Source organism: Orbicella franksi, chromosome 12 (assembly GCF_964199315.1).
Source record: "Orbicella franksi chromosome 12, jaOrbFran1.1, whole genome shotgun sequence".
Taxonomy (NCBI): domain Eukaryota; kingdom Metazoa; phylum Cnidaria; class Anthozoa; order Scleractinia; family Merulinidae; genus Orbicella; species Orbicella franksi.
Window position 1 is genome coordinate 20,241,286 of NC_138156.1, and position 27,513 is coordinate 20,268,798.

Here is a 27,513-nt window from a genome sequence, read left to right on the forward strand (position 1 = left end):
GTATTTATAGGTCTTTAATCGGGGACTCGCCATACAAAATGGATATGTAATGGAGATTGCGAAGAGGTTTTGTTCTTTGATTTGGCGTGGGGCTTTAAAATCTGGTAATGCATTTGCTTGGCTGGGAATTAATTTCTTTCGTGACTTCTTCTAAACACAGATCGCAAAGGACGCAAGAAACCACCCTGTAGGTTTGCCGCATACGGAGCGAAGCAAAGCCCTTGCTACACAATCTGTTTATTGGACATTTTAAAAATGTCTTTCCGGCTATTCTTGTAGTTTATTCCCACCGAAACTGTTAACAGAGTGAACAAGGGCTTTGTTTCGACTTCTGGCGGATATTGAACTTATGTATATGAGTCGGTCATTCTTTTTTTGTCGAGAATTCACTGTGTTTAATTTCTTAGAAACCAGCTGCTACAAGTTATCAACACTCTTTAACCACATCCCAGCCTCTGATTGGTTCTTTTAGAAAAAAAAACTTGACAATGATTTGTCATTGGTAAATAATTTTGGAGGAGGTTCCGGTGTGCCAAATATAATTGTATACCGAAGGAAGTTTTTGGTCAAAACTAGGATCCGGTTGTTACAACAAGCTTGACATTGTTTCTTTTTGTTTTGTATTAATGCAGAGTTTAATGTTATCCCAAAATACCTCTTATTTTTCTTTTTATGAAATATATTTAGATTTTGATTTGTACGGAGGCTAATGTTTTTATTTTGAAATCATTTGTCATATTGAGTATTTTAAATTGGAACTGATTAAATTTTAGGTGACAAATCACAAATGCACATTACAAGTAAATAGGAAGAAAATAATCTCTTTTAAATAGAAGTTGGAAACATTTCTTGATCCTTGACTACATTACCCTACAAAACTTACAAAAGAAATATTATTACCAGCAATTTTTTCTAGGATATTCTCAAATCACACATTTTCTCATGCATGGTTGTATAAAAAAAAAAAAGTAAATAAAAAAAAACAGACCTGGTATTTAATTAATGTTTTTTTTTAGTTTTAAAAAGATATTTTCTCGGGAACTTTTATGATTGTCTGCAATCAATTAAAATATAAGCATCACTGCTACTTACATGTACCAGTACTTAAATTAGGCTAGTGTCAGAACTAGAAAGACTTAATTAACCTTTTTTCCAATTTTTCCAGTATTATAAGAAATTATAGACTACAAAATCTAGATTTTGGGTTTATGTAGTTGTGCAAAACCACCTATATGGATGAAGTGAACCAATTACTTTTAAGAAAGTATGTCCATACTATCACAGCTCCCTAAACACATTGCATCTTACAGAACCAAAAATGGCATGACAATGTTTTTGTATGCTAACTCTTACATTTACCATAAAATGAGCAGGGTTCACAAAAAAGACAAATGACATGTATGACTTAGGCTTCTGCTATGTCAATAAGTAAACAGTGACTGCAATTAGTATAATGTAATTTTTAAAAGGTGAGGTCCGCTTAAGGTGGCTCCATAGGGTAATCATTTATGGCATTGCGCGCGCAAGTGTTACGTTTTGAATGCCGTTTTTGCATTCGTATTTATACCCAGTCCTCTCAAACTAATTACATGTAATAAGCAATGATTAAATAGTGTTTTACTATCATCTCTGTTAAAATTATTGGTTTTAGTCTTGAATTAGAAATGCTCAGACAAATATGTTTTTTTTACTTTTTTATGGCTTTACTTGCGATTTTCTTGAATTTCCTTCAGCGAAATCTTCCAAAATTTTCAGAGCATATCGCTTCCTGCGGGACACGAATTTCAAACACGAAGAAAGTAGGGTTTGTAAAGGTAGGTTTTTCGATTTTTGCAAATTTACGTCTTTTACCGCTGCGAAAAAACTAGTCTTATAGATTTCCCTGAAAAACGAGCTCCGACTAAAGTAAAATGTTTACTACCAATCTGCCAAGTTTTACGGAATTTCACCGAAGGAAACGCGAGAAAATTCACTGTCAGTTTTGCTTGTTGTGCTCATGTTGACGTAATAAAATATCGAAAAACACTGACGTTTTCCTTCGAGCGGGCGCAGATTACCACAGGGAGCCCTCACATCCGTTTAGAACATGAATAAAAGATGAACCTACCTTGATCGCGCGTGTTTTGTGTTTTGTGGCGGCCATTTTAAATTTTTAATACGCGCGCGGTGTGCTAGTGCGAGGTCTGGAGCCGAAATTACGGAAGTCTGGGACGGGCGGGAAAATTCGCAAATTCTCGGGGGTAGCCGATCGCTCACCGAGGATAATAAAGTGACAAGGGATGAAACTTCTGACTAGCTTTCGTCGTATGTCTCTGCCAGTTGGGGGGAACGGAAATAGGATGTGAAAGAGAGACCGGAAGTCAAAATGCGGGTTTCGTGACGTGCGTTCAAAGTGTTGCAACATGGCGGACCAATGGCCTCCTCTTAATGTTGCAAATGTTTTGAAAAATAATTCAGCCAGCGCTGTGGAATGTGAAGGAATCAACTTTGAGTGGAGAAACAAACTTAAAATAACGGAATGGTGAGTACAAAAGTTCAAGAGGCTTAGTTCGCTACTCGAATTTTAATGAAGATCGATGGTGTACACGTCAGTCAGGTAGTGAAAAAATTTTTTCTCGACTTAAACTAGGCTGGTTGAAAACTACAATGAGGCGAATGAAAGAAATTATGTGCCCTGTGCGGAGTTGTACGAAAGATATTTGGCGAATGGTTGGCAGGCGAAAGAAAACTGCCCGGATTTGAAGCCAGGTGAAGCGAGTGCATTTGGTCGTGTAATTAGAAAGATCTTCCCAAATGTCACGAAAACCAAACGAAGAACTGAACGAGGGAAGCCAGCTACTCGTGTCTATCTTGGGCTAAAGAAGAATAATTATCCCCTTGTCTGCGATGTCGCGTCTTCTACTATTCATGGTGTCACTCTAGGAAAACAACAGAGACTGCTTACAGTCTATTTTCGGCAGCGAGAGCCGATGACAACACTGTAACGCAGGAATTGTCACGTAAACGAATTTCCGTGGAACCGGCATCTAGGAGCTCTCTCTACTTCTGAACATGGTGAACTAAAAGTATTTTGAAAAAAGCAGTGCCTTTTCCGGTGAAGATCTACTAAGACGCTGTGGTTTGCCTCGAACATTAAATGTGACCAAGGCATGATGTCGCGAACTCGTGGCTTTTCCTCCAGAGCGCTTTGTATTCCATGCCCAGTGTTAACAAAGAGAGATGTGAGATCCACAGGTAGCTTAGCACTTCTCAATCGGCATATCGTGGTTTTTAATGGCAAAGTTGTTTTGATTTAGAAAAATTAAAATTAAAACAATTTGGACTCCTGGTCATAAATATTAGTTGACCTTGTATGTTCTACGGCCGCGGTGACCTTGACCTCAGATCACGGCTTAGTATTCAGCGTAAAAAGAGGGTTGTGTTTGAGATCTACATGTACATGTTTATAGCACTCGTGAATCACCTAACAGATTTAAATCGACATATCGTAATTTGGACTGGCTACGTTTTATGGCTTTACAAGCATTTAAATAGAAATCGGACTAAGAGTAGAGTGGAATAAAGAGCCATTTCATGTCAGATGATTTGGCGCGCAGTGAAAAATGCGGGTTTCGTGACGTGCGTTCAAAGTGTTGCAACATGGCGGACCAATGGCCTCCTCTTAATGTTGCAAATGTTTTGAAAAATAATTCAGCCAGCGCTGTGGAATGTGAAGGAATCAACAGTGAAAAAAAAAAATGATTCGGATTTACTCCAGTAAAAGAAAATTGCACGGAAAAGTCGGCCCAATCTAGTTAATCCAAGGAAAAATGGAATAAAACGGGTTTTGTGTGAAAGAGCGAACGATTTATCGCTTGTAATGAATGTATTTGTGAATGTTTAATCTTTTTTCAAGGCGCCGTGGAACCACCGGCCACTTTTAAACGATCACATTTTCATCCGTCATCCTCGGCAGTTGAAGTCACTAAAGCAAGAAGGTGAATGAAAATGTTTGAGTTAAAAATTCTACACTAAATGTGTATTGCAAAAAAGAAGCTTTGATGGTTTAGCGGGTTTCATCCATCATGACGTGCACATTGTAGGAAAAAGTTTGATCATTGGGAAAGCCGACAGACCGGCTTAAGATTCCTCCTTAACTTCAACTGTTTCAATGATCTGTTTTCAGAGCCCATATTCAGCCGGATAATTTGTGACCAATGTAACTTTAGATATTGTGCTTCAATGACATAACGAAATTAAGGAATAATTTTGCAGCAAATGCACAAGTGACCCCAACTATAACAGCCGCACACAAACAATTAAAAGCGACGCGCTGTTTTTCAGCATAAAAACACAGTAGGATTTCAGCCTAGCCTTTTGACCAGGACAATTTACCAGGCTCTTTTCACCGATTATACTTCATAAAAAAATTGTTGAAATTCTACAATAATACGAATTTCGTGCATTGCATTGTTACGTTCGTGTACCAGCAGCGTGCAGCCATATATTCAAACATATCAGTTATTTCTCTGAAACCAAAAACAAACAAACAAAAAAAAACCCAGCCAGATAAACATGAAACACACAACATACCTCTTTAGGTTCGTGGCAGTCACCAATTCCCGCAAATGAATGGATTGTTTTGGCTTTGTTTTTTAAAACCTTCGCTGCACGTCCAGTCGTGCTTGTTACGCAAACCGTTTTCTCTGTACGCTCACAAATTTGCTTCATGAGGAAGGACTTCCCACTACCGGCGGCCCCAGCAATAAAAGTATTGTGGCCAGCCAAAACGACATCCAGCACTTTCTTTTGACAGTCAGTCAAACCGCTAGAGGCAAACGAACAGCAACATAATTTTTAAGCTGATCTGAATCGCAGTACCGAAAAGGTCGCCAATTAACGTGAATCTCGCCGTCTCAGATCACAAAATTACCTTAGAGTTGATTGACATTGGCAAAATCTTCTCCTACTATTAATACTTACCTCATGTCGTCAGGTGGAAGAAATTTCCTAACATAACAGTCATGAAATTCCTGAATTCTTCCAAATAAATGAGAACTCTTCCGAACCCTTCCCGCCAGTGTGGCGTCATAAATCGGGAATATCTGGCCTTGGCCTTGTGGCAGCATTCTATTTCCGGAATAAAATGATCCAACTTCCGGAATTAAAACTGACCAATCAGAACAAGCGACACTATCACTTCCGCTTCGATTCTGTCAATCAACATTTTGCATTTCTCACTTCCGTGGCCCCCAACTGGCAGAAACATAGTGCGAAAGCGAGTTGTTTAAAACAACGCCAAATTATCGCAGACCTTCTAGATGTTTGGGCTAAATGAGCGTAGATATATTTAGTTTAATGCTTCTTCTTCCCACAGAGTAATTTTCGTTAAATTACGAAGTAAATTTCTCCTCGAACTAATGCAAATTTAGAACGCTATCATTTCAGTTTCATCCCTTGTCATTTTCTTAGAGCTCCGAGCAGGCTCCGAGCGATTTTCCGTAATTTCGGTTCCAGACCTCGCACTAGCACACCGCGCGCGTATTAAAAATTCAAAATGGCCGCCACAAAACACAAAACACGCGCGATAAAGGTAGGTTCATCTTTTATTCATGTTCTAAACGGATGTGAGGGCTCCCTGTGGATTACTTGAGCTTTCGTCCTCAGCGCGCGTGCGATCGTAAAACTATAGGGAGCCACCTTTAGGTAAGTTCCATCAAGCAGCATGCACTGACAATTTATTAGAGTAAAAGAAACAATAATATTGTTTTCTATTATGGGATAAATGATGACACTTTGAAATCATGATGACACTTTGAAATTATGCCAGGGAAGAAGAGATGTGTAAGAAAACCATGGTAAACCAGCAGACTACATTAATTAAGGCTCCTGTTTGATATGAATATCACTCAAGTTAGCCTGAGTAGCACTCAGGTTGGCTGTTTATGGTGAGCGTTCAGTTATGCAAATGGGAATGTGATATTTGTTAAAAAGTCTGCAGTCTACAAATGTCACACACAGGAGGGACCCACACACTCACTGAAGGTAATCCTCATGGTTTGAAATATTGAGCTTGGGCTTTGGTATTAATCAGAAATATCCTGCATCGTGTACCAAGTTAGGATGCTAAACTACTGATTCATTTATGAAATCCTACCTAGAGGAGTTAATAGTTAATCGAATTTCACAAGGAAACTGTTAACAAGAAAAGGTTGCTACCTTGCACATACATCCCTTTAATTGAAAATTAAAGAAGACGACAACAATACAAAGGCTTGCAGTGCAATCAGTGCCAACAAACCTTTTTTTTTGTTCTGATGAAGGTGGATAGAAGTCAACGAGAACAAAGACAAATCAGCTTAAGAAAATTTGTCAAAAAATGTCTACTATTGATCGCAACACTGATTCCAGCATTTTCATGGCACTAGTAATCAATTGTGCGGCCCTACACCTATGTGCCATACACACCATTGTGATGGGTAGTACGTAATAGTGAATGGGCCATCAATGATTATTGTTTTCATCACTAAACAGAACTCCTTTTTGTAAGCTGAAAATTGACTGTTAATTAACAGTTCTGAGTGCCTATCGAAATGGCAGAGAAACTGTTACTTTCTGTCATTATTTATTTATAATGAGTTGCACAACCATTCTTATATATTGAAGTTTAAGCTACAGACTGTCAAAGATGCAATCACCTGGCTACAGTCTTTCCTGTTAAACTGTGAGCACCAGAGAAAATTTCTGGTCACGAATGTTTATTGTTTCAGATGCAAAATGAAACTGGAAAAGGTAACCAGCAAACCGCAACAGCCTGAAAAGTTTGGAAATAGTCACCACTTGACACGAAACGACGAGCTTTCTTTTTCTTCCACGACAAATCTTCAATTATACCATTTTCAAATACTGAAATTGTTCTTTTTCTTTTTCAGAGCTCATGTATAAGCAAAGAATAGATATGAATGATATATTACGGAAAAGCAATGTTGAATGAAGCAGACAGGATCAGACATGGCTAGACAGCGCATCCTAGAGCAGAAAAATTGTATTCTCCTCTCAGTTTCTTTTCGGTGACTGCAGTGTTGTGAATTATATGGGTAATTATTTCTGGGATTTAGATTTGTTCATGTTTGAACAAAAGGTAAAATTAATAGTTTTATAATGTTCAAGTTCGAGTTGACTCGATTCTCCCGTGAAGTGCTTTATAAAATGTTTTCTTCGTTGTTTGCATAAACATCCTATTTATTACTCCTTTTGTTCTATCTGAAAAGCTGCTATTTTGACCATAAACCAACACTAGTCACTTGATCCGGCTGGTTCAAAACCAAAACCAAACTACCGAACAGAACTAAAAGCGGGTGTAAATTTACAGTGGTTCAACTGAGTTTGCCTCATTTGTTGGTTGAAGGTTTCTCAGCTACAAAAACAAATATGAATCCAAACCACCAATCACAGCCCAGTAGCATGACCTTTTGAACTCCATATGAAACAAACGCCGGTCAGCATCACTTGTGATTGGCTGTCAGACACCCTGTGTAGCTGTGTCTGACCCTGTCTGCTGCTTGAACATTGCTTTTCAGTGTAATATATCATCATTCATAGTTATTCTTTGCCTATACAAAAGCTCTGAAATAAAAAAAAGAACAAATTCAGTATTTGAAAATGGTAAAATTTAAAATTTTGTTGTGGAAGAAAAAAGCCAGCTCGCGGTTTCGTGTCAAGTCATGACTATTTCCAAAACTTTCAGGCTGTTACAGTTTGCCGGTTACCTTTTACGGTTTCATCTCGCATCCGATTGGTGAGGAACCAATAGACATTCCTGACATATTCTCTGGTGTTCACGGTTTAACAGGAAAGACTGTAATCTTGACTAAGCCAGGTGATTGTATCTTTGACAGTCTGTAGTTTAAAATGGAAAATATAAAAGTGTTTGCATACATTTTATCACAGCCTAATGTCCCAGCTGGGCTGAGGAGGATCAGTAAGTCAGTAAACTAAAATAATACAATATATCATATATATATGGAGCAGTGCTTGGGTAGAACATCAATTCTAAGGTGAATAAATTAATGAATGAATTGTGACCCAGGGTTTCCATGAAAAGGAGGTCTGTTTGATCATGCGCTAACAACTCGACACCTGTGGATATTTACATGTACTGATATGTAACTGGTGTTTCACTGGTTATTCTGTTTTGAGGAAACTATAATTCTTCCTGCATCAAAATTGGCAATTTTGTGGCGCCTCTTAGATGTTTAGGCAAATGGAAGCCATTCAAGCATGGTTAGCTGTGGTCATATATTAGAGCCATAAGCTAATTTTAAACGTCTGAAATTTATGGGCAGGGATCCATATTGGTTTTTTTCTCCAAGTCGTCAGCCGCACAAGTATGCCACATAACGTACTTGCTTTGGCAAAATTTTACTTGCCATTCACATACCATTTGATGCACTTCGGGATGGATACAATATGTTCGAACAACGTTTTAGTTTCATATATAATAGGAGTGCTAATCAAAGGAATTATTCGAAAAGGAAAAAAAAACTTTTATCAAATAGATTTTGGTCAGCAAGGCTGAAGATGTCCGTGGCAAATGGTTTTTTGGTTCCATTATTTCTGAATCACATTAACGTCATGGTACCGCAAATGATCGTTACCCTGAAATCCTAGGGGCTGCAACAGAACAGCACATAAATGGAAAGCTTACTTTTTAAATTATCTTCATGTTACCAGTCTCCCAGTACATCATGTCCGTAGTTGTGGCTGTCGGCGGACACAGAAAAACCAGGTACAAGTGAAAACCAAGGTCTCTTCGACTGCCATGAAGGCTGAAAGGAACGCTTTCACTCTTCCTACTGGTATTTAGCATGTTTTTCTTAAATGTTAACATTGCTAAATGCCATATCCTGAAAAAGACGACCAAAACAGCTGATGCAATCACGCCACAGGTTTTTCGCGGATGCTAGATGCAATGCAGAGCATCAGTGGTTGACAAAATGAAATTTGAGCCTGCAATGATTTCATTCATCGTGTCATCCAAGATGGCAGACCAAAATGACGATTTTATCATGAAAGAAAGCAGCAAATCTTTCTCTGTTTTCTACAAGTTCCGAATGGATAACAAGTGGTCACAATGCAGGAAACTCGTAGGAAAATTGTGAAAGTTTTTTTTTCCGGTAGAGTAAAAAAAGACTCGTCCAGCCGACGAGTTTCCATATTGTTTTAGTTGTCCCGACAATTTTTTAGTTGTCACGGACGACCGGAAAACTGCGAATATGGATCATATCCCTGAATGGGGTATTTATTTTTCACTCAGGTCTGAAATAGGGTTATGGAAATCACAGTTTTTGGTCTGAAATAGGTGCACATCCCTACCAAAAGTTTGGGGAAAACCCCTCCTGGGTTTCCGTTCCTAAGCCAACTCCTTTGACTTTTAGCTAAAATAGTTTTAAAAAAAACTCAAGTGGCTGCAAGTAAGTGTAAAATCGCGAGGAAACAAAATTGTTCTTCAAGTGAGGAACTGAAGAATTGACAAGTGGGCCACGCAAACTTGTGTTTTTGAGTCTTCATAGCCCTGCTATGAGTATGGAATCCTTTTCTCTTTGTACTACATGCATGCATTGCTGTACAGCAATAAGGTTTCTAGCCTCTTCCTGGCACTCAGTGAGTTGGGGCGCAGTGCGAAAAATGGCGAGCGAAAAAATATGGGAGAAGCGTGGCGAGAGAAAGCGAAAGAGCACCTGTGGGCAAACTTAACAAAAGGTCGTTCCGGTATACCAGGATCTGGTATACCCTCTGATTGGCTAATTTTGACAGGTTTTCTCGACACTCGAGCGTTACGTGACATGCGATATGGTGGCAGTAAATGTAAAATGGGCGGTTAACGGGCGTACTCGACTCCTACGGTTTGTGATATTTGTACATTTGCTGTTCTCTTTTTGTTCTCTTGACTTGTCTTTCCTTCACACATGTTTATGATGGGCACTTTATGTGGTATTATGAGGGCCTGGCTGTTTGATTCAGTAGAGCTGTTTGCAAGTACAGTATGCTGCTTCTTATCACAGATATCATATTTGACATATTTATCTGTGTCTGATTTTTCTTCAGAGACTGCCGTAGCTTTACTTCGAGAAAGAACACCATGATTTTCCAGTCAATTCTTATTGATCTCCTGAGTAGGTGTTGGCACGCTTTACGGAATTAGTATCTATAGTCGCCGATCTAGCGTTAGTTTGTTGATTTGGCGCTTTCAGCGATTTTCTTTTCTAAAATCCCCGAGAGTTATTTCTCAGCACATCTAGATCTGCTAACAACTGAAAACCACAAGCCGGTAGTCATGTTACGGGTCCCTTCAGGCGGTCTATAAGAGGGCGGAAGGACCTATTGTTAAGTTTTCCCACAGGCATTCTTTTGCTTTCTCTCGCCACGCTTCTCCCCTATTTTTTTTTTTTTTTTTGCTCGCCACTTTTAGCTTTGCGCCCCAACTAACTGAATGCTTGGAAGAGGCTACAAGGTTTCAGATTATATGAAGGAACAAATTAACTTAAAGTCTTCAATTAAGTAAATGGTTTACTTCTCAAATGTAAGTATTGTCCAGCAGCCAATCTCCTGCTTGATTACCTTCTCTTTTATATGAACATATCAATTTTGAACAATATGATTTGGTAAGGACAGTGCAGTGTAAGGCCAATTTGATAGATCTGACGATTGTATGCTTGGTCATTTTGCAGTCATTTTGTAAAGAGGGACATCCCCTTTCAAGCATAAATATATTTGCACTTTCCCCAATATGGCTAAATCTTTAAATTTTCCTTTACTTATATTAATGTATAATTAGATCTTAGGCATATGGTTTACCAAACTTTGATCTCAACATATACAGATTGATTTTGATGCTTTAAGCTCATAAATGTAAAGTGCACATGTTCACCATGTGCAAGAAATAATTGAATTTAATCCAGTTCAAAAGAAAGAAAAAAAGTTAGATTCTGGCAAATCTCGTTTTTGTTCTTAAGACTCCCATTCTTCCCACAGAACAAACTTGTAACTATAGCGAAATTCTTAACAGACTGTGAAATGTTGGGGCCTACTGCCTTGGTCATCTTTAGAAGTCTACTTTTAGAATTAAGTCTAATTTTTACGTAGATTTTTGTAGAACTTTGCATTATGCGTTGATCTAAAAACTGCTTTACATTTGAAAGTTCTGCATCCATCGGATTAAACCCTGGAAGAGAAGGCAGGTGCAGCATATTTCTGGCTTAATATTATACAGAGACTTCTGTCATTTTCAGGGCAGCTCAGCATGCGCAGTTGTTTTTTGTTTTCTTGTGATGAATCATTAATAGATGGTAGAAAATCCTGCTGTGCGTGCAAATTGTTCTTTGTCAGTGAAGAAAGTAATCAAATGTTATCATGTTCAAAGAAAAACAACCTTTGGTCCACACAGGTAGTTAAGACAGGAACAATATGGTTACTATTTGCAGTTACTGTTTTTACAGTAGTAAATTACTGTCATCAGGAGCCATAATCGGGGACGGAGACCGTAAGTCTTGGGATCCGCGCGCACCTATGATATGGGACAATTTTTCTATTTTTAGAACAAATTGCGCCATCCTCTAGTCATATATCCGCGCGGATTCACGCACATGTCGGGGGCGCTCACGTGGATGTTGTTATGTTGCGTGATCAAATGGTGAGAGTTGAGAGATTCTCTTGCGTATTTTTCACAGCGATAGCAGGGAATAAGACAGGGAATACGAACCAGGGCGCTTGTATGTAGTTTTATGCTCTGAGCTAACGGAAAAGGTGGGTTTTTCAGGGTCGAAAACAAGACTTCAATCTCGCGCTGGGAATGAATAATAAGATCTGCTCACGCTAGTTGTAAGCTTACGCGTATGTTTTTGCGTTTGTTCTGACTTAAGAGTATAGCAAGAAAACTCTCTACTCTGGTATCGAGCTAATTTTTGAGTTTCTCAGACAATGGTTCATCATAACAAAAACCTGTTTTGATGGTTTCTTATTGTTTCTGCTTGTTTGGTGAGTTTGCAAAAGTTTTTGAAAGGAAAGTCTGACGCGTACAATTAGCTCATTTGCATAGTGCAGCTCGTGCACTTTCAAGTCCGAGTCGGTGTTTTCCGTTTGTCAATAAATCTTGACAAAGATTTCTTTCGTTATCTTTTGTGCTGAGATGCTGTAACAAATTTCACGAACGCAAAAAAGGCTACTAACATCATGTCTGTTTCTTCAACATAAGCATAGTGAAGTTTTACACTGCGAAAATGAAAATAGACAAGGAGTTTTGATAACTCGATCAACAAAATCGAAATCGTTATTCCAAGTTGATTAAAGAAAGCGTCATCGTAACTTTGCTGATTATTTCTGCTTTATTCACATAGTTACAGCTTAGCTTTTAATATGTTCTCAAACATTTATCAATCTTAAACATATTTAAAAGCTATAGAGTTATTGTTTGAGTTCAATGTACGCTTTCACACGAAAGTGCGGCGGAAGTACAATTTGTCATGTTTACTGACTGTACAAAACACGCATCGGCGGGCGCTCTCATTCATCGACAACAGAGAATTTACTGGATTTTTACACGAATAAAACTGAGCAGTATCTACGGACATAAAGTTATTGGGCCTTGATGAAACATGAAGCGTTGCTTACAATTCAAGCGAAACTCAAACTAGCAATTATTTTGTTTTACTTTTCGGTCGCGATAGACTGTCAAATTCCTCGCAAGCGTGTGGCAAGAGGAGCTAGGAAACTATGAAGTCCTGAAGCTCTGCTATATCTAAATATATCCAGCTAGTTTTCTGCTGTGTAATGGAAAAGCTGTTAACCTTCAACATGTGTGAAATTTAAAGTGGAGTAATGTACAGCTCATGTAAAAAAAGCATCCGTCGGAACACAACTTGGTCAGCGATATATATAAGCTTACAGCGGAACATACCTAAATTCGACACTGTCTTACTTCACTCAAACTGGAGCAGCTTACGACGAAAATACTTAAGCAAAATTCCAACAGACGTAAACGCGTTGAATTGTGGGCCAAAAACATGAAAAATTTCGGGAATTTCGGACGCCATTTCCCCCGCGCGACATCCGCAAAAATCCTCGCAGTATGTACGCGCGTGTGCCGCAGGCGATGGCGCAATTTGTTCTAAAAATAGAATTATTGTCCCATATCATAGGGACAACCCCAATACTAGAAATGGCGCGCGCTTACGGTCTCCGTCCCCGATTATGGCTCCTGCTATCATATGACATTTTTCAAGCTTAGTGAATTCGTATTATAGCATTACTCAATCTTTTTGTGGTGCATTGTTCATTGGGATTGTGTTTTAGCATTTATACAATGCTATGTTTTGTAATTGAAAGGCAACCTACTATTAAAATAAAGAAAATGAATTTCCAATCAAGTTCAATATATAAATTAAGCAAGTTCTGATGTAATTTATCATATCATAGAAAAATTGTTTGATTGGGCAGTTAGCTAGGAATTGAGAACAACTACTTGACTGAGTATTTAACATACAACATCTTTACTGTAGATAGAGATTTATTTGCTTCTATGATGAATGGCTTTGTCCTGTGGATGTTATAACATATGGTCAATTTCAATGAAATCATACTTATATGAACTTTTTTACAGAAAAACTTTCTCAGAGCATTGAAACATGTACTCTGTAGTCCATATTTTCAATTACAGTGTTTGTAATCAATTTTCCATTTGTTGATTAGTAACTTGTAGAAAACCACTTCCATAAGAACAGTGATTTGATTTACAATCCAGGTATGTTCACCTGCAAGTGGTCAGCCATGATTTATTGCTTTTTAACTCATTAATGGAAAATGTTAACAAAATTAAGTCATTTTTTGGGAAAAATTTTCCGATTTGGTTGTATATATGCACTTTAGTAACTTCCGCTGACAGCTGGTGCTAAAGGACTGTATGTATTGGGTGATAATTTCAGCAATGAGAATATTATAAGCAATGAACTGATTTTCATATTTGGAACTGCAAAAGCTCTCAAGAATGAGAAAAAAAAAATTGACATGACACAAAAGGTAGGTTTATTATACAATTGGAATTGATTACTTTGACAGCATTTTGCCAAAGCATTGGATGCCTAAAATCATTTGTATGGGCTCACACAAATGCTCAAAAATTAAATGGTTTGTAATTGAATGTTATTATTTTTGAGAGAATGATTTAACCTTAAAGAATTTATCTGAAGTACCTTCAGGTTTTAATCCAAGACTTCGAAGTGCAGCAACTTCCCCAGCAGTTCTAAATTAGCTCAAAAAAGCTAATATGTCAACTCAGGAAGACTAGGGGATGCATAAAACAGTGAATGAAGGACAACTGCAGGGCATATGGCGTATTCAGTTGCTTCTGTGGTTGGGTTATAAAAATCTTTGTTAACTCTGCTGACCAGAGCACAATTTCACTCCATATAGCCACCAAAAAAATATACAAAAAATATATAGCTATGGAAATCCAGACTAGAAAGTAGTCAATTTTATTTCTAGAGTATATAGTTGTATGACATATAAGATTAGATGTCAGATTACAGTTATAGTGGTGAAAATCGGCCTTTTCAGAAGGAGATTAGATTTTTAGTAAGTTCAGAAATGGTTAATTATTGCAGATGTTTTGTCAGTGGAGAAAGCTTATTAATAGATAGTCGAGTTCTATAAACTAAAATAAAACAGAACAGTTTTGATTGTCTTATAATTAAAATAACTGAGAATTTTTGGCTCTATGTATTTAAGCTAATCCCATTACTTTTAATCAATCAATAACTAAAATTTAAAAAGTTTTAACTGCCTTATGACAATGCCTGGCAAACTCCTGCTCTATGTACTCAGAGTTAGTGGCATTTAATCTGTTGAGAAAGAATTAAAAATTATTTTAACTGCCTTGCCAAAATATCTGAGAAACTGCTGCTCTATGCAGTTAAACTGCATGATCACAGCTATTGTTAGATCAGCCAGGAAACATCTATCGCATCAGAACTATTTACCATTGAACAAATTTTCATTGTTCAAGAATTGACAGTATAAATATACAGAACACTTAAAGTGCCTAATTGAAAAGCATCAGGGAATGACCTTCTTTGTGCACTTAAGTTGCTCATGGTCAGTCATTGGATAAAATGCCGATGGTGCATTTTTTATTTTTTTTTTAAAAAAGTGTTTCTAAACAAGTAGATTGGAAACATATATAAAGCTTAATCTTGACTCTTCATTTTTCAATTTATAAACTTCTTCTTTTCAAATTATTAAGATTGCATGGGTTTACCAAATAATAGTTGTACAAAGTTTTGACTGCCAAAATGGGCATATCACTCTAGAATAACAGTCACTGCAATATCTCCCTGCTTCATGTCCCTATAACATCGCACATGAAAATGATGTACTAGGCTTTTCACTTTTCAAAAGCAATGTTTCGGTTTTCTTCTTACTAAAATAAATATGTTTCCGATGTGGTAATCTTGTGTTACAGGTATCGTAAGAACTGCTTCAAAAATGCATCAGTCAGAGATTGGGGTAACCAAGACTGAGCGGATCTGTGTGTAATATAATGCTGCCTTCATTTCCATTTGCCCCAGCATTACTTTATTAATGGTAAAAGTGGTGACTCCAGTCCTGTACTTAAGATAAGTTTCCTTCACAACTTCTTTATTTTGTGCGTGTAGATCCTCCACGAATTATAACACAGCTACCTGCAGAGTTAACATGGAATGAAGGTGACTCCAAAGAACTTACTTGTAGCACTGATGGAAAACCCAAGCCAAGGGTGACATGGAAAAGAGATGACAGTATTGTAATGCAGGCACGACAGATTGCAAAGGTGGTTTTTCCATCTGTTACTTATAAGGAGGCTGGTCCGTACAAATGTCTAGCAGAGAATACTGGTGGAAGGAAACAAAAACAAGTCCAAGTCAATGTCTTATGTAAGTTTGCTATGGAATAATATTCTAGAATTTTATGTCATGTTTTTGTAAACTCTCGCTCGGACATCCCAAGTCATCATGTTATCAGCCAAGTATTTGTGGAAGCAAACTTTCACGTGATGTGATTGCATTTAAATATTATCTTCAGTACGATTATGAAAAGTCTGTAGGATTGAGCAGCACACATTTATTGATGTACAATGGGACACACATAGTGTTTAATAGTTGGTGTGTAGGAGTGTTAATCAACAGGTCCCAGTTGTTCAAAAGGTGCCCAGGATAACACTATCCACTGGATAAATCGCTATCCAGTGCAGTAAGTGTTAACAAAACAAATCATGGTATCCGGCCCGCTGGACAGTGTTATCCACCTTTGGAACCTGGATTTTTGCCAAGCCAGGTCCATATGCTGCGTTTTTGGGCAAGGCACTTTACTTTTACTCAGCCACTATTCACCCAAGAGTGTTAATAAGTTTTTGAGGCAACTTCTGTGATGGACTAACATCTCATTGACTTGGAACAGTCATACTTCTAGTCATTCATTGAGGAAACAAAAGTTGAACATCTACATGAGCACCCATCTGGGTACCGGGTACTTGATTCTTATTGGACTGGAGAGAGCTTAGCTTAGTATGTTAGTGACATATCAAATGCATCAAACAATCTCCTTGAGTGACTTAATGTTGTTAACAAGACACCCACTTTGCAACCAGCTGCAAGGAAACGGTTGTGTGTGATTAGTCTGGTTGGGCCAAGCTGAATTGTTTTAATTTGAAAATTATATAAATTTCCCTTGTATTTTAGGTAAGGTACATGTTCTAATACCCTGATTAACTTAAAAGTTGGATGTTTCTATTTATATCAACTATTGAGATTTCAAGGAGAATCTACAATCGTGGACAAAAGTCTTGGGACAAATTTGCACTTTGGGTGCTTTTGGGCACACGCCAGACGTGAATACAACTTCACCTGCCTAACCTCGCCCCCCACCCCGAATACAATGTTGAAAACTACTACCTGCAATTTCTTCTGATTTCTTCCCAACACTGTATTGGGTAGGGAGGGGGCAGAGCAACGTGTTTTTAGAAGGAAAGCAGCGCTTTTTTCAAACTTCAGTAGTAAAACACAGATAATTCGTTAAATTACGTAAGTGTCCCAAGGACTTTTGTCCACGATTGTAGATATAACTGTGCAATTATGTTGTTTAATTGCAGATTCACCCAAGGACACCAATATTACAACAGATGCTCCCCAAGACACAGTTAGTGATGGTAGTCTTATAACTATCACCTGTAAGGCCCATGGAAATCCTCCTCCCAGGTACAAATTTTTCATTGAGAACAGACTCATATATGATAGGAAGGCTGAAAGATCAGGTATTCTCAAGCTGACTGCTATGAGCTTTTCCCAGAGTGGAATATACAGCTGCAGACCTGAAAATGACAAAGGGAAAGGACCAAGGAAAGATCTGACAGTCTATGTTCGGCGTAAGTAGCAATATTTTTTTTGAACTTAAACTGTAGAAGCACTGGGTTGTTTTTCAGCTAGCTCATCTAGATGGACATTCAAGGTTCCTGTAGATGATGACCCTTTAAATAAAATTAATTTTTTTTTGCATTGGGATTGTTAAATTAAATTCTTGTTCAACAAGAACTATTTAAAACACAAACAATCGAATATTAAGGTTAATAGTCGACGTTTCGGCGTCAGTGTGACACCATTCTCAAGGCAAAGTGAAACATAGGCACGCAAGGCGTGCAAGAGTTATTTTTTTGTGACTTTAAAGCCTACCCTGGAGCTAGCAGTACTCGGTGGACTCTTGACAGTTATGATAAGGGTAACTCATTCACGTATACTGGTCCCGGATTCCTTTCAATGGCATTATAGAGTCTAATGTTTTTGTACAACCTTTGACGATTGTTGTCCCTAAATATTTCACAACGATTCTTCAAAACAACTCTTTTCTTTCTTACTAAATACTTAATAAAACAGACACGCACTTTTCGAATACTACTTGGTCTGAACTTGTAAAGTATAGACGACCTTGGAACAGCCCCAGTACTCTGTCAAATAAGCATCTTATCTTTCTATTTTTCTGTATAGCAATCTTAAGTTTGGAACAGATTCTTGAAGGTTCTCGACATCTAAGCTTACGTCTTTCAGTCATCCCTTTGCATCATCCGCTACACACAAAAATACAATATTTCGATCTTACACTTTTTAACTCATTTGCAAAGCATCTTGTTCCCTCTAAATAATTATTGTAATCGATCTAAGACGTGAGCTTAAAATCGCTATCGTTTGCGCACAATCCTTTACTTGTTTCACATTTAGGAAAGACTGCTCTTTTTCTAAATTTCAATAAACTAACGCTTCGAATCTTTGTTGATACTTCTTTGCACACATACTCAGTTTGAACAACAGCATCAGCAGCTTCACCAATATCCACGTCCCTCTGATCTACAATTGTTTCTCTGCCATCCTCTTTCTTTCATGCGACTACCATAGCAAACATCTTGCATGACACCACACCTACCATACAAAATATTCCCAACCAACCTCGAGATAACGTATACGTAGGCCATGACGAGATTTCTTACCATTTCTGCAACAGTTTCTAATAACCACAGAAGTAACTTCATGATAACACAGATGAGTACTTTCTACAATTTTCACTTTGGTCGGAAAATTAGCCCGTCCAAAACGAACGCTCGAATCACAATTTAGTGTTGGGCATTTTGCTGACAGCGTGTGCGTTGTAAGCAACTGAGCGTCACACAAAATACTTTTCATATGTAATTCTCCCTAGATATATATAACAATGTAAAATGTAAAATTTCCAGATTAACATAGATACCATCCTATTTTCTAAGAGGCAATTTGATTCGTTATTTGATACAACCCACACTGTGATTGGTGTGACGCGCACAGGCTTGACTCCCTCACTCACTGACCACATAGCCCTTCCAGCCCCAAAGAGGAATTTTTGCATAGAAATACTTAAGTTAAGAGAAAACTTTCCTCATTTTATACGAGTCATAAGTTTACCTCTTACAGAACGCAACAACACTACTTCGCTAAAAATAGCAAGAAAGAGAAATAACCTCTCTGGCACTTTAAGTCTGATTAAATCTGATATGGCGCCACGTAGTCTTCAAAGAACATTGAACAGTTTTCATACTTTTTTACCTTTAAAAAAAGATCTCGAACTGAAACGAATGTCATAAAATGCCCGTGAATTAAAAATATTATACTGCTGCTGCAGACACATAAAAACTGTCCAAAGATGTTAGCTTCTTTTTTGTTTAATATCCAGGAAACAAAAGGCGATAAGTTGTCAGCTCTAATTGAATTTACTCCCATGTAAAAAACAAAAGTGTTAAGTTACCATTTGTAACTAAAAATAGCAACGTCTCGTTTTATTTGTTCAAACATTTCATGGGAACAAGTCGTGACGATTCGTCAGCTCTAATTGAATTTACTCCCTTGTGAAAAACAAAAGTGTCAAGTTACCATTTGTAACTAAAAATAGCAAACATTTCATAAGAACAAGTCGTGACGATTCGTCAGCTCTAATTACCCTTAACTAAAAAATAAAAACATATCGTTATATTTGCATACAACAAGAACAAAACAATCGTTACCTGCACTTATAATTGTAAACGTTAGAACTGTTTCAAATCTAAATAGTCTCGTCTCCCTTAAGACATGTCCTAAGAACTAGAAGCGACGATTCGTGACCTCTAATTGAATTTACTCCTTGTGAAAAACAAAAGTATCAAGTTACCCTTTGTAACTAAAAATAAAAATATCTCATGCCATTTGCATACTACTAACTCATGAACTGCTTCAAAACGCCATTACACTGAAAATTACGAAACTAGCCACCATTACACTGAAAATTACGCACTCTAAAACAACCCAATGTATGTATGTAACTGTCACCCTCCCCTCCAAACCGGACTAAAAATCACAAACCGGCAAAATACACGTCAGTCTTTATTTTTCAATTACCAAAGTCCTTGTGTATAATACAATAAAACGCTCAAGACTTCATATACAGTGTACCTCTTGAACAAAAACAATTTTCTTTTTCTTCTACTACAATTCGTGCTGGCGAAAACCGAAAACCCTGATAACATTGAAGAGAAACGATTTAGTTTCATTTAAAACGTATCTTCTCATTCCAGTAGTAAACAATAACCATTGTAATTGTAAAATCGTCACAGAATAATATCTTTTTGTTCTGTTAACCAAATTAATCGTAGTCTCCTCGCTTTTCACATTGAAACTCATCAATGGACGCTGAAATTAACGACACGCCCGGAACACTCATTACGAACTCTGCAGCAATATTTAGGTTTCAATACAACACGCAAACGATTTGAACCTGGTCACAACCTCTTCACATTCCCAGTAGTGCATTCCGCCCCCCTAAAATACAATTGTTCCTATCATGGAAACCACCTCAACTTTTTTTTCATTCACATCTTCAAGTAAACCTAGTAGTAGAGCGGCTAAGACTCATTTAATTAAAAACCTTATCTAATGGGAAAAGCTCACCCTTCATCGCATGCTCGTAGTTATATGCCAAACACTATGTTTCTTTGACTGATTCTCCAGTTGCAAATGACTGTCAAACCCGCCCACAAATCCTCAGCCTAACCCACAGAAGATGTCGAAGTAAGCCCAATTTATGAATACTTCCTCCTCTTTTATAGAAGAATAAATATGGCCGTTCTGAACGGTATCGGGATCAAATCTTCTCACATACCATTTACCTTTACAACAAGAAATTTGATTGGCTGTTTATAGAAGATCCAATCTGATTGTTGTGGCATACATACATCTCTCACTCACTCACTCACTCACTCACCCATTGACCCGTCCATAACATACCCGACGCGCCGACTAAGAGGTATTTTTTTTACAAAAAAATAACTCAATAAATTAATGCGAAGATTTGGATTCTGATAGTTTACAGCCTCTTAAAATTAGCTTAATAAAGGCTCACAAGTTCTGCAATTGAATACCCTTTGCACAAGTCAAGTCTGTTTGTACGTTTTATTTTGCGCTGCGCTTATGTCGCGCACGATTTACCCCTCGGTGGAAGCGATCAAGCGCACTTTGGGAGCTAGTAAATAATACACACCAAAAATTCGCCATCTTTGGTTTCGGGGAGCGAGAAACTTTTCCATTGCGGCCGACCTTTGGAGTTTGTAGGATCCGCGGAGTGCCTTGATTTTCAGCTTTCAAACGAAGATTTTGAGTGTGGATTGCGCTCACGGACAAACTCATAATAAGAACATATTGCCCATTTATACAACTTTAGATTGACAAGCCCTTTCCAAGTCATGAATAGATTCCTGTCAGGTACTCAGAAGAGCACGTCATGGCGGCTGCACGTGTGCTATTGTGCTCCCTACTTTTGCTTTCAGTGTTTGATGTTGAATATCACGCACAGCCTCAAACCAAAACCACATGTTCTGGAAGATTTTTTCGTCCCATCAGATGCTTAAGAAAGAAATTTCTTACGAGGAGAATAGCTTTTTATCCTAACACAACGCTACCTTCAACCCGAGCTTCGATCTGCTTATCTGCTGCGGTGATGTTCATCCAATGCCAGGACCGCTTGCATCTTTGAGGCAACGTACCTCGAATTTATCCGTAATCTTGCTAAATGCTTGCAGTCTTCGTAATAAGCTAACAGATTTTCAGGCCTCAATCTACTCCAATGATGTTGACATCTTGGTGATTACCGAAACGTGGCTTACGCCCGCCATCTTGGATCATGAAGTTAGTTAGGTAGTTAGTAAATAGTTAATAAATTACTTGTTAAATGATTAAGCTTTTATATATTCATACATTTTATTTTCATAATGGGTTGACTAGCACGTATGGTTCGTCAGTTCCCTTCTAGTCTTCCTCACTGCCTTGTTATGTACTGGGATTTTTTATTAATGTGGTTATTACAATTATTATTAATATTGTTATTATTATGTTGTAATATCGTTTGTGATTTTTTTTTCTTTTTTATATAATCGCAGTGAAAATTGAATAAAAAAAGTCAAGGGTCCACATTAAATTTACGTATTGGTGAGCGTTGTTTAGGCCGGACCTTTGCCTGTCTTGAGTTGAATTGAATGAGCACTGTCAGAGTACTGTATGAGCAATGTATGAGCACTGAAATATCTGATCATGAACTAAACTTATGTGTGTGGCACATGCGATAGGTCAAGGGTCCACATTAAGTCTACGTAATAGTAGGCCCCTATAGGAGAGTGAGGGCCTTGTAATATACAGTCGCTGTTATGCTATAGTACTCTATCATTTTGTTGATTAACTTTCTTTTAAAATCATAACAGTTGGATATTTTTGACTGTTTTAGACTCGCCTACGATAAAACGTTTTCCGGAAGACCAAGTTGTTGATGAAAATGGGCAAGTGAGTGTGCGATGCCAGATGTCATTATTTGTCGTACAGGCAAAAACGATGCAAGTAACCCTGAGAAGAAACGAAAACTTGTTCAGTACTTGAATCGCGTTATAAACCACATTCATTGCTATACTTAAAGCGCACCTATCCCCCAATTTTTTTTTTTTTTTCACTAAAACAAATCTGCTTGTTATTTGAAATACTTCTTTCTGTCATGTACATAGATAGACATTGGACCTTTAGCGATTGAACACTTCCGTTGCGTTACAACACTTGTTGATTTAGTTAATGTTTGATTTACGTTTCTTGGCTGGCCGTTCTAGGTGTTTCGTCATTGTAGACATTATATTTCTTAGCACGTTTCAGTTTATCGGAGTCGCACGTTTAGGAGTCGCTCGTAGTTCAACTTGGAGTATTTGGAGCTGTTTTCTTTGGAGTTTCCCACGCCCGGTGCTAGATCAGATGTAAGTCGTTTTTTCTATATTTTCCTTTCTTATAGTTTTATTCATTTTCATTTAGCTTGTTATTCCGTGTTCCTTTTGTGACTCGACAATTGTCTATTCATTTCTAGTTTTTACCGTAAGTTATGTACAAGCGCCTCAACCAGCTCTTCAATAAATCTTGTTGAATCGTTATGCCCCACTTTGGTTAAGCTGGCGAACTCCGATGTACGGCACCTCCAATTCGCCACATCGGGAACGCGACACTTTCACCCAACAAGATAAACCTGTGATCAATAAAACAGCATCAAGCCTAAAACTCCATGCCTGGCCAGGGGCAACTACAAACTTGTCATGTGTTGCTGATGGTAATCCAGCACCACGATAGATCTCAGAGGAGAACGGAATACTAAGCGTGGCTCCTCAGGGTCATGATGGCTTTGGACGGTACACATTTCCGTGGAAAATGATAAAGGAAAAAACTTGCTTGATATTCAGTTAGTCAAAGTTGGTAAGTTTAGGTGTATTTAATTTTGCAGAACTTGATCATCATCAGGTGAGTTAACCTCAAATCCAGCTTAAGTGAAAGACTGTACGCTCATTGCTTTGCTTTGAGTATTCAACTTAATTCATTTCAATTGATTAATCTGTTTGAAACTGAATTATATCACTATAAAATTAGACTTCATATGCACATGTGTAGGCCAGTGCATCATGTGTCTTCTGAAAACTAAAGCACGCATTGAAGGAGGTCAGACTCTCAAATTCTCAAAACAACATGGATTGCATAGTATATGTACATTGGATTTTACATTTTGTAGCTCTGTACCCATAATCCAGGTAACAAAGAGGCTAGATTTGACTTTCATACCTAATTTATAGGTTGAGATGACTAGGCAAGATGAAGAAGTGTAATATAATTATGTTCTTCATTTTGATCAATTGCTTTCTTACCTTTTGAATGTAAATTACTCTGTTGCAAGTGCCAGAGAGTTTTCTGATCTCTGTCAATGCAGGAGAACCCTGCTCTAAAAACACCCTGACTTAATATGATAATCTGCTTAGTAGGGACAGCTTTGTTTGTCCTGATGAAACGCTCATACATTTCCTTTTATTAATGATTATTTGCCCACTTAATTTGGACGCCGGTTAATACAGACAGCAGTCACTTTTCTGAGATATACGTAACACGTCTCATACAGAGTAACCTTGCTTTATGGACACTGATTATCTGTGCACAGTATATAATTTGCTAATGTACCCGGAACGGAAAGCCTTCTACACTCTAGACCATTTTTGTTACTAATACAACCTAGTAGAGTGGCATATATAACTGTGTCATGTGTGACATGCGAATTGACAACTGTTTTTCTCAGTCTGCTGTTTGACCCCTTTAGACCTTATGACCTCTAGGTTCATGCGGTTTGAACCTGTTGCTTGCTTTTAGTATTTAATATATAATTACTGCTAAGACATGTTTTTGCTGAATGCCGCGTTGATATGGACACACAGATACATTACACAGATACTTTTCTCTTTGGTGTCTGTATTAACTGGGTTCCACTGTCTCCCATAATGAAACCATTGCTTTAAATTCTACACTTTTTAGGAACTACAAAGAGTTCTGTAATGTTTTTTTCAGATAAACCAAATGTCAAACTTAAGTTTGAAAGAGGTTCCCCATTTACTCTTACCCTCACCTTAATAGCAGATGACAGAAGCAACTCTTTGCAGTATTACACATTGCCATACCGCACAGATGACAGCAATGGTTGGATTAAGAAAATCTCAAAAATTCCTCCAACAAGAACTTCTTATGAATTAACTGATTTGCAGCCATACACTGAGTATATAGTTGAGTTATATGGGACAAATAAACACTTTACAAGTGACTCATTCCAAGTTAAAGTACGAACTTCTGCATATGGTGAGCTATATTTGTATCCTCTAGGATGCTATCATGTTTAACACATTAGAGATTTCATGCTCATATACATTTTAAACATGCACATGCTACTGGGTTTTTAGTATATTTGAATTTTGCGAGATTTACTTAATGACATGTGGCAGACCATGTACATAAACTGTGCTTGTCTGGAATTTATATAAGATAATTTGGTTTTATCAACTGGGTTGATAATGTGAATTGGCCACCGTAAAGAGATTCGAAAGCAGACGTTTCGAGCGTTAGCCTTTCGTCGGAGCGAATGAGCATTATCGCACCGAACACACTTTATTTTCGACAAGCCATGTTCTTACGTGAACCTGACACTGCTCTTATTGTGCGCGCAACCTACGGATTATTCACTAATCTGCTAGCAGATTAGCGAATACTCTGTAGGTTGCACTGTTTCCCAGAATTAACTGTAGGCTTTTAGCCAATGAGAAGACAGATGATGACTACAATGTATAATAAAAACGATTATTGGATTCACGTTTGTTGGATATGAAATGATTATAGTCAACTTAATGCTACATGCCTCGTTGGCTATCCATCCTCTCATATCAAACCTGCCCTCATGGAATAACCGTTAATTATTTGCGGGCTTCATAAAAAGATTTAGGCTTTCTTAGGAATCCACTCAATTTAGAGCTATTGTGGTTATGCTTTGATATGGTGCGAGCTTGTACTTTGTGGTATAAATGAAGCTAAAATATTATCGATTGAATGATTGACTGTTTGATTGATTGATTGATTGATCGATTGAAAGATACCTACACTTCAGTAACAAATATCTCATCTCATCAGCTAGTACCAAAAATGGCAAATGCTCCCCAATTAACCGATTGCCTACATTTTAAAGGGCTTGCTTTGTAGCAGGAAATAATACAATGAATGTATAATACAATGACTCAATTAATCTTTTGCTGATTTTGCTGACTTTCACAAATAGTGTGCTAAACCCTTAAGAAAAATTCATTTCTTGTTTTTTTTTTGTTAAAGTTTGGTTTGGGATATATTTATCAAGGCCTATTAATCTTTTTAGTTATGAGCTGAAGCAATAAGTTTCAATTACTCGCCAATTAGCAAATGCATTTACAATACAGCAGCATCTCATTTACTATATCGTAACTACTAGTACGATAAAACTAAATAATTGGAAGCCCCACACAAGCACACTTTGTGATTCTTTGTAATAACACCCTACTCTCCAAAATACCTCACATTTTCACCTTCTACTATCGATCACTAACCTTTCGAGTTGAAAATCTTTGTAGTGTCTTTCATTTTCTTTCATTATAATTCAGTTTTATCCTGATTAAAAGTATAACTTGTAAGCTACACATGTACACACTGCGGACCTATTTTTCACCTTAAAATTAGATGAGCATTTCTTGTAACCCTGTTTTATTGCCCCCGCAGGGTTTTGGCCCAAAGACCAAAACCCGAGGAGGCACCCTAGAAGTACCCGCGTGTAAACATACAAGGAATTTCAAAAACGTACGAAATGTGTTGGTAGTATGGAAAGTTTCTCGATTTGACTAAACTAGGCGCGCACGGTGGTCTCGGGTAATATTTTAGCAAGCGTGTTTATAAGGAATTTCAAAGACGTAAGAAATGTGTTGGTAGTATGGGAAGTTAAACTAGGCGCGCACGGTGGTCTCGGGTCATATTTTAGCAAGCGTGTGTACAAGGAATTTCAAAAACGTAAGAAATGTGTTGGTAGTATGGGAAGTTTTCTCGATTTGAGTTAACTAGGCGCACACGGTGGTCCCGGGTAGCCATCTTCTAGCAGCATTTCAAGGTTCGTGTAACCACGAGTTCGCGTTTCGCCCTCTCCAAGCAGCATTTCAAGGTCTCCCAACTACGAGTTCGCATTTCGCCATCTTCGAGCAGCATTTCAAGGTCAAAATACACTCCAATTACAATATGGCCTGCATGAAGATTTTAGCGCGATCAAATAAATTCGCTTCGAAATGGCAGAGATTCTCATCTAGGACAAACTGAAAACGATTTTAAAGATCGTGAAGCTGGATTTTGGGAGAAAAACAACTCAGAAGGTACTGTGAGAAACTCTGAAATATACTAGAAATTCGAGGCCAGTGTGGTTCAATTGCAACTAAAGGTCGGCGCACACGAGGAGACTAGTCCCTGCGACTATTCCCTGCAACAAGTCGCGGGGACCAGTCCCATCGTATCCAGGTGATCTGACCGTAAATAATTAACCAATCATCTTCAAGGAGAAATTATTTTTAAAGCCGCACAGAATTCTTTGCGCGCCTAGTAGAGCTTGTCCTGACCTTCGGCATGTAGTCCATCGACACATCGATAGCGCTGTGAGGATAAACATGGCAGTTTTCAGTCGGAAGGCTTTTTTTCTCATCATGCTTTGGTTGTGAGTGGAGTTATAACTTTACTACCTAGTATTCTTAAAGATTTTTAAACTAAGAAAAGTTCAGTACACGTTTATCTAGACCAACAAAGTCAGTGAGTTGGCTTGTGGGCCTTCTGCATGGGCACATGACATGTTCTCTCCCGCAAGAGGTGGTTGAAACTTCTTTCCATTGATCCATACATTTTGAGGGCGTATTCAGCTTTGCTGGTTGAAGGAAGTGTGTGCAGAAGACGCAAGGAAGCCATCTGTGCTGCTCGAACTAAAGATGGATCTTGTACAATCGGATATCTTTCCTCCGGATTCTCATTGGTGTCGTCGCAGAGATCTTAAACAATGGCAATTCCTCCATCAGTTAGG

At 37.9% G+C, this 27,513-nt stretch overlaps 2 protein-coding genes across 2 annotated transcripts in view; both read left to right on the plus strand.

The window, feature by feature from the left end:
- The window catches only part of LOC145462552 (plasminogen-like), a 140,175-nt gene that overhangs the window by 5,043 nt on the left and 107,619 nt on the right, over positions 1-27,513 (plus strand). Inside the window, exons 3-4 of the mRNA XM_081446097.1 lie at positions 15,687-15,944; positions 17,159-17,431. Of these exons, the coding sequence (XP_081302223.1) occupies positions 15,687-15,944; positions 17,159-17,431 (531 nt within the window). The remainder of the gene's footprint in view (positions 1-15,686; positions 15,945-17,158; positions 17,432-27,513) is intronic.
- LOC145463476 (uncharacterized) lies at positions 1,740-3,517 on the plus strand. The gene is made up of 2 exons (XM_081447229.1): positions 1,740-2,521; positions 2,630-3,517. The coding sequence occupies exons 1-2, from the start codon at positions 2,403-2,405 to the stop codon at positions 2,982-2,984; spliced, it is 474 nt and encodes a 157-aa protein (XP_081303355.1). The 5' UTR covers positions 1,740-2,402; the 3' UTR covers positions 2,985-3,517.

Bases quoted from the DNA above. Each gene is read 5' to 3' on its own strand.
- LOC145463476 (XM_081447229.1), top strand. From the start codon at position 2,403: ATGGCGGACCAATGGCCTCCTCTTAATGTTGCAAATGTTTTGAAAAAT. The intron at 2,522-2,629 runs GTGAGTACAAAA...GACTTAAACTAG, and splicing joins AAACTTAAAATAACGGAATG to GCTGGTTGAAAACTACAATG.